General features: G+C 46.5%; 1 protein-coding gene across 1 annotated transcript; it reads right to left on the bottom strand.

The window, feature by feature from the left end:
* Positions 1-7,807: 7,807 nt before the first annotated feature.
* On the bottom strand, positions 7,808-8,877 carry LOC142571250 (uncharacterized). Its single transcript, XM_075679501.1, has 2 exons — positions 8,690-8,877; positions 7,808-8,609 (listed from the first exon to the last, which is right to left on the bottom strand). The coding sequence occupies exons 1-2, from the start codon at positions 8,855-8,857 to the stop codon at positions 8,388-8,390; spliced, it is 390 nt and encodes a 129-aa protein (XP_075535616.1). The 5' UTR covers positions 8,858-8,877; the 3' UTR covers positions 7,808-8,387.
* Between the last annotated feature and the right edge of the window lie 745 nt (positions 8,878-9,622).

The following is a 9,622-nucleotide window of genomic DNA, read 5'->3' on the forward strand; positions in this document are numbered from 1 at the left end:
CCCAGCGAAGCTGTCATCATGATTCTTATTATCTGGTGTGTTGTTCTATTCAAATATGGCCATTCATTAACGTGTAAAAAATAGTTAGGCGCGTATTTCTTATGAAAAAGTTTCCTGCTACTTTCATCCGCCTCTGAAACAGGCCTCCACAAAAACAATTGCTCAGGGCTGCTAACACGACGGCGCGTCATGTAGAGTATTTACATAGTTAATTCACAAACACCATAGTAGCAATCACCTGAGAGAAAAGTTTCGTTGTTGAGATCGAGAGCCAATCAATCGAAAGTGATGAAATGTTTCATAGTGGCCCTCAGTTGCCTTTATCGACAATATGGCACACCCCTGATCACGTAACAGTAGCAATCGACTGTCGGTATGGGGAGGCACGCTATGTTCGCGAAACCCATCAGTTCTCTACAACTTCAAGTTGCAACCATAAAGCATTTTGTTTACAGCGCCAACTGGAATGGCTAAAGTATTCTCGAACAACTACAGCGCAGCTTAGATTTCCTAGAAAAGGAAAATTCAAGCACCTTCTGTCTCACCAAGTCTCGATCCAGCGTTCTTTCATTATACGAACGGATAACTATTCGCTTCGTCGGTACAAAAAAGAGAGCCTTGCCCAACTGTAGGCAAAATAAAGTTTGCTCCAATCCAATCGCAAACATTCATAAAGAAAGCCACCACAAGCCTTGAATATACTTTCACTTGTTTCTGGCCCCCCACCGGGCGGGCGGGCGGAGAATTAGGTATTTTCAATATGTCCCATACTACTAGTGAATGACGCTTCGACTTCTTTCTGGCTGCAGCCATGCGGTCCAACAGGCATACTTTCCTAACAGAATTGGGCCGAGCGACCTGTGTCAATTCGCCAAACGGATTCGTCATGTATATTCCTCAAGCAACAAGCACCAGTAAATCTCTCAAGTGAGTTGAACATGTAGCACGGAAAAGGGAATATATATTGGTACATTCCTATTTGTATTCTGTAAATAGCTGTAAGCCTTCATTAACTTTACTTCAAATTTCCGCCGCTTAAAATAAACACGTGAAGAACCGCCTAATGTTGACAAGCAGTTAAATAAGCAAGCGGTGCTTGTAGAATCGAAACTCCAGTATTAGTTAAGTCCCTGTGTTACTTCCGAGCGTTTCTGTGAAGAAATGCAAAAATGAGATATTAAGCCATGAACTACTCGTCGTGAGCAAACCTGTTTAAGCGGATTAAAATCAACGTAACTGTTGTAGAAGTCATATGTAGCCAGCGTTTGTGACATACTTGTTGTACCGCGGCAGGTATGGTATCATAACTGGCTTCCTATATGCTATGTTTTTGCGATTGTCCATCCGCGCATGAAAAACCCGCAATGGGCTGGTCTGCGCTCCTTCGGCTGGCACTGTAGCGTTGCCTTTGAGAGCTGCATTGTTGTCTAAGAAATTAGCTCTTTGAATAAATGCTCGCAAAGGAAGACGTCGTAAAAATATATTTGAAACGACCACCATAAGTATATAAGCGGAGAGAACGAGGGCGAACAAACGAAAACACCGCAGAAAGCGCCCGGACAACGCCCGAACTGCAGCAGACGACAGGCGCAAGTCCATGCCCTGACGTCACGGTAGCGGCGCTTGCAGCGCCCCTGTAGTCCGTTCTCGGGGCTAATATAAGTGTGATCACACCACGCTCTGCGCCCAAGCGTGACGAGCCTATAACGACGAGTTTCAGAAATATTAAAGCGAATAGCTTTCTGTCTCTTCTCCGTCGGATGTTTTCGTAGTTCAGTCGTCGGTGGTCGGTCGGCGGACTGTTGATTTTCAAGGAAAACGCTCGCGCGTTCGTTCGTTCTCTCTGACGCTAACTATATTTCGCTCTCTCTCTCGCTCGCTTTCTCTCGCGTTCTTTTGTTCGCTAGCTCGCTCAGTCTAATCGCTTGCATTAACAATCATCGACGATGGTTTTTGCAGATTTTTTTGTGTACATTGTGCTCACAGTATAAAATTCGTTGCCACACTTCCTACGAAGCACCGTTACTAGAAACGACTGTACCGATGTGTCCCTCCGCTGGCACCAAAAGTGAAGTCGCTTATTAACTCGATACTTTTATTTATGCTGCATGTGACTTTCATGATTTAGCGTTCTGGATCCAAGCTCCAAGTTGTTCATGGGTCCCAGGGGAAAGCGCGTTATTTGATGAATAATGTATCCTGACTGTATTGCATATGTATAAGATATCACCTAAAATTTCTTATGGAGGTAAACATGGGCACACACACACACATTATATATATATATATATATATATATATATATAATGTTTAACTGCATACGTGCTTATGCAAAGCATAGTGAACTTGTACATGCCAGAATAGTGAAAACGTTCACTGCGTTCTCTTTATATTACATGTATTTATATTACACAAGGAGGAAATAAAATGAAGCTACTGTTTATAACCAAACCGCAGTTTTCACTATTCGAACGTTGGACACAAAATGTTAGCTTTGTACGCACGAAAACTGTGCAGCCCTCGTGCCTCAGAAGAAAAAAAAAGTTTAGTTCAGCGGTAAGGTATTCACATCCCTGCATTGTGAATAAAAGGAAACACGGCAAGGCTGCCTTATCCAGCGAGGATTTTGAAGCATTTGCATGCGACGCTGCTCATTTTCCAGGATCTCATTGTCACATTTAGTGATGACACCTTTGATATGCCAAACACACTGGAAGGAACCGGGTAGTCATACAGATCTTTCTTCCTGCTGAAGGCTCGGCCGACTACCATTGCCGTAAGGGCGGCTTCGATGTTTCTGTAGTCACGTTCCACTTCCTCCTGGCCCAAAACACTTCCTGTTGGGATGCCAACTTCATTTGCAATCTTTCGTCTCTTCTGACGTTAGGTTAACACCACTAAAGAATTTCTTTTTCTTGCCGCACTCATTCTAATGTAGGTCGAATAGAGGAGCAATTGACACGACGAGTGCTGTTTGACAAGCGAGGAATTCTCCCGCCAAAAACTGTGCTGTCGAAAATGTTACGCTTGATAACTCAAGAGATATAGCGAGTCATGTGAAGTCGTTTTCAAAACGTATTCACCCCTCGTTTTTAAGCTGCCTGGCTTCCAACGTTATCAAAACGTATTCACCCCTCGTTTTTAAGCTATCTTGTTTGGAACGTCTATGATGCGTCGATTTTGGTCAAAAATCCGTTTCAGACGTTGAATCCATTAATACGAGGTTTTCAAGACTTTGTGTGCTACCTAGGTTAGGAGCAATGCGCCTAATCAGACCCAACGTGTGAATTGCCTGCTTTTTAGCGCTGGAGAGCCAAGCAGTTCCGGTTCCCCACTCGTGTACCGTCAGACGCAGAATTTTTAATGTTGAACATTGCTGAAGTGGGGTTCGGGATAGATGAAGACGAATGGGTGTTGCAGAGAGTTTACGCCGGCCCCAGCGATTGGCGACTCACATGTAAGCAGATTTGCTGACGGAAAGCCTAAGGCCGACCGAAGAAGCATAAGTCGACGTGATATCTAAAGCTTATTGAAAGGCAGCGGCTTGAGTCTGCAGTTCATGATGAGTGCTCCATACCGTCATGTCATCAGCGTACAACAAGAACTTTATGTCGGGTACATCATGTAAGCGCCATGCAAGCGGGATGAAAGCAATATTTAATAATGTGGGTGACAATACCGATCCCTGGCGTACGCTGCGAAGAGGGACAAATGAGCCGACGGCGTCACCACTGAGGCGAATTGCAAAATGTCGGTCTTTCAGGAAAGATTTGACAAAATTCCGTACTCTAGGGGGAAAATGCAGCATATCAATTGAAGCCAAGATGGCAGCGTGACTGATGTTATCATACGCTTTTTCGATGTTCATAGCGAGGACAGTATGGACACTGTGGCTACGAGTTGACGATCAAACTGAGGATGTCAAGACAATCAGCCCATTTTCAGTACCTATGGATGGACGGAAGCCAAATTAAGCAGCGTGGTAGAAACCGTGGTGCTCTAGCCACCACGATAGTCGTGTGGCTAGCATTTTCTCAGCAAGCTTGCACAACGTTGACGTTAGGAAAATGGGTTGGAAGTTGCCAAGGTCGGTCGGCGGCTTACCGTGTTTCGGAATCGGGATCACAATAGCCGATTTCCAGCCTGGAGGGACGACGCCATCTCACCATACCTTGTTAATGGTGCCGAGGAGTTGAGGCAGGACATCGCAACTCAGGTTATTGTAAGCCTCATAAGTAATAGAGTCTGGACGGGGTGCTGTCTTGTGACTGGTACCATCGATCGCTGCAAGGAACTCAGGCATGGTGGAAGAACTTGCCATCTCCTCGGAGTCTGCAGTAGATGGTAACTTGTCGATATGTGCCGGAATGCCTGCCAAGGAAGTACCATTGCCTGTTTGAGGCAACACGCCGTACTGAGGGAAAAACTTCCGGGCTGCTTCTCTGGCGAAATCATCCGGCGACAAGCCAGCAGCGAAGCAGGCCGTGGCCGCCGCGTCTGGACGGCGGCAACCGTGTTCCATGGCACGGAACATTCGCCAGAGAGAAGCATTCGATGTCTTGGATGAAAACCGCTCACACCACGTATGCCAGTGCCAACGCGAGTGGTTCGTGCTCATATCTTTGGGCCTTGGCAGTAACGAAATTCAGTCTTGCACGTGCAGAAGTGGGGTCTCGGGATGCTGCTAGCTCAGCTTGTCTGGGAGCAGCCCACTAGTTGAGCAGGCCGATATCCGGTGCCGGTCGATCGACGTCTACCCAGCTGAAGGTTGTAGCTTCATTCAGCGCGCTTTGCATGCGGTAACGATTAGTGGTGACGAGTCCACAGAGGTATATTAAAGAACGGAGCGAAAGGTGCCCCAGTTGACCACAGTACACTTGCGGCGCCATCGGCGGGCCTGCGACGGATGAAGGCCGATGATGATAGGGTGGTGGTCACTACACCAGTAGTCGGGCTCCAGGTGCCAAGTGGGAGTGCCGGTACCCGACCACCTCGTAAGATCCGGTGCGTATGTTGTACGTCGAGATTGAGGCACAGCCCGCGCTGCTCAATCGGGATGGTTCAGTAGTACAAACAACGCATCCGCGAAGGCGTCCCGCACACGTCTACCTCGGGGGCTAGAAGTAGGGTACCCCCAATCTGGGTGAGGGGCTTTGAAATCACTACCAACCTATTACTACATGTTCGATGTACCTTCAGACACCGAGATCACCAAATTGGGCGTCTCTGTTCACTGCGTCACCGAGCGGGCAGCCAACGTCGGGGCGTAAACAAATTCGACCTTACTCCGCAATGCCGGCATGTCTAAGGGACAAACGCATACAACACACGCTAAGAAACCGCTTCCGTAGTGCCTAGGCAGAGTCACATATTCAACAAGCAAAAGCCCCCAGATTTTCTCTCTCATACCCGCTCTTTCTCGCGCCTGCGCACAAAGGTCTGGCGATCCCTCAAATGAACTTCTCGTCCGTCAGTGCCACATCATTGTGGTCAGACAATCGGCGCGTCTGAGCAGGCGCGATCACACCAAGCTATGCGCCCAAGAGTGCCGAGCCCATACCGACGAGTCCCATGAATATCAAGGCGAATAACATTCTGTCTCCGAGTGTTTTTGTGGTTGATAAGAGGTCAGTGGTCTGTCGTATGTACTGCTGATGTGCAACGTTGGTTCGTCAACAACTATTATGGGGTTTTACGTGCCAAAACCACTTTCTGATTATGAGGCACGCCGTATTGGAGGACTCCGGAAATTTGGACCACCTGGGGTTCATTCACGTGCGCCTAAATCTAAGTACACGGGTGCTTTCGCATTTCGCCCCCATCGAAATGCGGCCGCCGTGGCCGGATTCGATTCCGCTACCTTGTGCTCAGCAGCCCAACACCATAGCCACTGAGCAACCACGGCGGGTCATTGGTCCGTTTTTTTTCCCTCTAGCCAACTATATTTCATTCGCTTTCTCTCCTTCTGTCGCTCGCTCGCTTGTTCGGGCTATTCGCTTGCACTGACATTCATCGACGGTGGTTTCTGCACATTGCTTTTGTATACATTGTGCTCCCAGTAGAATTCACCACAACACTTTCTGCAGAGCACCGTTCCTAGTAACGGCTGTACGATGTATTCCTTCGGTGCCATCGAAAGTGGTGCTCGCTGTTTAACTCTATACATTTATTTATGTGTATTGTAGAAAAAAGGCTCATAAATACACCGCATAAGAATGCTTACAACATGAAACGGAAGAAAAATTATTATTCCGTCGGTAAAATACACCTAATTGTGTTAGGAACTGAAAACAAAACGTGTAAAAAGTTATCAGGGCGGGCACCGCGCTGATGGTGTAGCAGCTCTTTGAATTTTCCTGCGTATCCTTCAGTAGCTACGTGCGATGGCAAGTGGTTCTATTCGGTTATAGTGCGTGGCATGAATGAATTTGCAAAACCATGAGAATGACCAATCGGTCGTTTTACATTTGCACCGGTGATCATGACAAAAAAAGTTACTGCAGGGGAGTGGAAGAAATCGTCGGAAACAATTTAATGATGATAAAGTTTATGAAAAAGCGAAAGCTCTTAAAATATAGGATGCGCTGTCAGAATCAGCCTCTAGCACCCGCACGGTCTACTGACTGGCAGCGCTCCTCCGCACTCGATGTGGAGCCGTTGTCCGCGTCACCCAGAGTGGCTTCAATTTTGCTGCACTCGCGCACCCTTTCCTCGTGGCCTGTGGCGGTGTCAACTTCATTAAGAATCGTTCGTCTTTTCGGACATGAGGTCAACACCACAAAAGGCTTCTTTTTCCTAGGCCAACTCGCTAATGCCGGGCGAATACAGCAGCGATTGACACGACGTGTGCCGCTTGATAAATGGAGAATTCTCCCGCCAAGAACGGCGCCGTCGAAGACCCGGCACGCCAACTGAACAGATACGGCCTATCGCACCGTTTTTAGATCTTTTCAGTTCCGTATCTCCTCGCCGCCACCGCAGCGAGTATGCGGCCCGCCTCTGCACCCGCCACCGCGGCGCTGATGTCGAAGTTTGCGCCAAGGAAGCGCGTCGTCTGCTGCAGGCGCCTGGCGTTCCGTTGTGTTTTCGCACGGCGCTTAACGGAAGGCATTGCTCACGCTTCACGGAGTCATTATCTGCGCTTTACAAGTTTTATAAGTTAGCCCACGTATGCGTACAAACGATCGGCGATTTAGAAAACAGTGGGCTTTGGCGATTACATTTTGTTTTCGGCAGAATAGTCGCTTTCGTGCACGTGCATTTCGCGCTTTTGGTTTTTAATGCGTTTAAACTCTCTAAACCTGCTGTAGAAAACTACGCTGTCGCATATATAGCGTATGAATCAACGTTTATTGATCAAAACATCTATAAGCAATGGTATAAATCGTGTGAATCTCACGGATCGTCTGTGCATTACGGCGCTGGCGTTTCGTACCCTCCGCATCTGTATGGCTAAATGAAAAGTTTACTTCGCACTTGCGCTTGAAAGGTGACGCTATGTCTCCTTATCAATCACACTGATCGCGAGTAATTTTTATTCGTTTTCCGAACGCGAATTCCCGCAACTCAGGATTTACAGAAATTGAAACAGCAAAGCTTGCACATTTCCCCCGATTTTATTAAGGACGCGATACACCCTCCAGGATCGTCTAAAGAGGTTCCATAAAGAGACTCCTTAGTTTTCAAGGAACATGTGGAGGGCTACTTGATAAATGGATATCATGCTGCCATTGCTCTGCTACCTCTGGTAAATAGTTATAAAATAAATACATTACAGAGACGTTTTTAGTGGACTTGTATTGGTTTATTAAAATTCTTCACACACTTTCAGCTACCTCCTTTTTCGCTTCATTCACCATTCACACGAGCTTTGCTTTTTTACGCTCCCTCCGAGCTCTATTGGCGCTGTCGTTCTCCTGGCTCTTCTTTCGGGAAAAAAAGTGCACACGTGTCACCAAATAAAAGTGTACAAACTGTGCTGTAAAATCACAGCTATGATCTGGGCAACCAATACAGTTTGTCCCTGTCTTGGCAAGGGCATCTAAAATCCTCCAGAAAAGGTCTCTAAATGATTCTTTTTTTGATGCTTGCACAACAGTTTCTTCCATGTCTGTCACGCAGCTAAACAGTTTCCTTGAAGGACAAACAAGGCTACCAGTCACAAACTCGCGTTCAATCACAAGCATTGCTTCAGGACGTAGAGTGTCTTGTGATGCCATTGTGTCCCTTTTACACTCCATGTAGGAGGTCACTTTCATCATTTTATGTGCCACATATCCAGCTAAATAGTACAATGCCGCCTTTTCTGGACTAGAAACACTATACACATGATCGTCAAATGGGGCTGACAGTACCCTCGAAGGCAGTGATGTAAGCTGCCGGAAGACTTAATCTTTAACCTTTCTTTTTTGTACAAGTGCTTCACGGCGCTTCTCTCCAAGGCTCTGAAATGTGCTGAGCAGAACCCGTTCATCCCCGGCTTCACAGTTCCCTTTCGTGGCAAGCTTAACAGGCATGTAAAGGGACAGAAGTCTGAAGAGCTGGCCGAATTTGGTCACGGTTGGATGGTCCTCATCTCCTCCGAAGGACCTGACAAGTTCGAAGAATGGCTAAAAGGCAAGAAATTGGAGCTTAACAACTGTAATTATGAGGAGTTGAAATGGAAACAGGATGGAAGGGGTACGGTTACCTCCAGTGGATCCTGGTTCAGGCTTGCTGTCAGAATGTAGCCAACACCTTGGTTGAAGAGAAACTCAACAAGTGACAGCACAGACATCAGCGTTACACGCAGGGACTCTATAGTCTGCCTAGATGCAAACAGCTTGACATAAGGAATACACTCTGTCTCGTTCATCATTGTCAAGAAGTCCTCCAAAAACTGAAAACGAATAGAAACAGCAAACAGTTTATCAGAAAACGGGTGAATCGATTGAGTTTCATATTAATTAGTGCAAAGCTATTGAATAATAAAGTCTCCATTCATTCACCAAAATAAAAAGGCAACATATAACAATTTTTGTACCTTAATTTTTGGAGATCCCTTTCGTATCCCAGCTGCAGGAACCTTGGAGTTGAGAATGTCGAAGAGATCATTTAGGAGCATCGTGAACAGTTCCGTTCCAGAACTGTCGGCGAAGCCAGGTACTTTCATTTGTCTGTAGACCTTCAGGCCAATCGACACACTTCGGCTGAAGAGCTGCAATAAAAAAAACGAGTGAAAGAAATTTCCCAAGTTGCAAGAAACATAGCGGCAAATAAGTTTTGAGAAGGCCTGGATGCAGACAAGCCCAGTTGCCGTGTAATGTATAAGCGTGCAGTTTAATGGTATCAACCGCTTACAGCGTTTATAATCATAATGACTAAATGGCCAGGACACACTACCTGAGTTGCTAGACGAACGTTCATGGTCTGCAGCTTCTGTGGCTTGACGTGATGCTCAGTCAACTTAGGTACCACTTTTATAGCGACTTTCTTTTCAGCCTCAAAAAGACGTTCATAGTGCTGGAAATTTGCTTGGTATTCACCTATCTGCAATAAATTATTGTACACCGTTCCGTTATACACAGTAATTAAAAACAGGTCAAACGAGCGTCATCAAAGACACCAATCAAGAGGCAGGCAT

This window comes from Dermacentor variabilis, chromosome 2, assembly GCF_050947875.1.
Source record: "Dermacentor variabilis isolate Ectoservices chromosome 2, ASM5094787v1, whole genome shotgun sequence".
In the NCBI taxonomy this organism is placed as follows: Eukaryota; Metazoa; Arthropoda; class Arachnida; order Ixodida; family Ixodidae; genus Dermacentor; species Dermacentor variabilis.

Coding starts and splice junctions, on each gene's coding strand:
- LOC142571250 (XM_075679501.1), bottom strand. CDS start 8,857: ATGATGAACGAGACAGAGTGTATTCCTTATGTCAAGCTGTTTGCATCT. Junction 8,610..8,689: donor TGAACCAGGATCCACTGGAG/GTAACCGTACCC, acceptor CTTGCCTTTTAG/CCATTCTTCGAACTTGTCAG.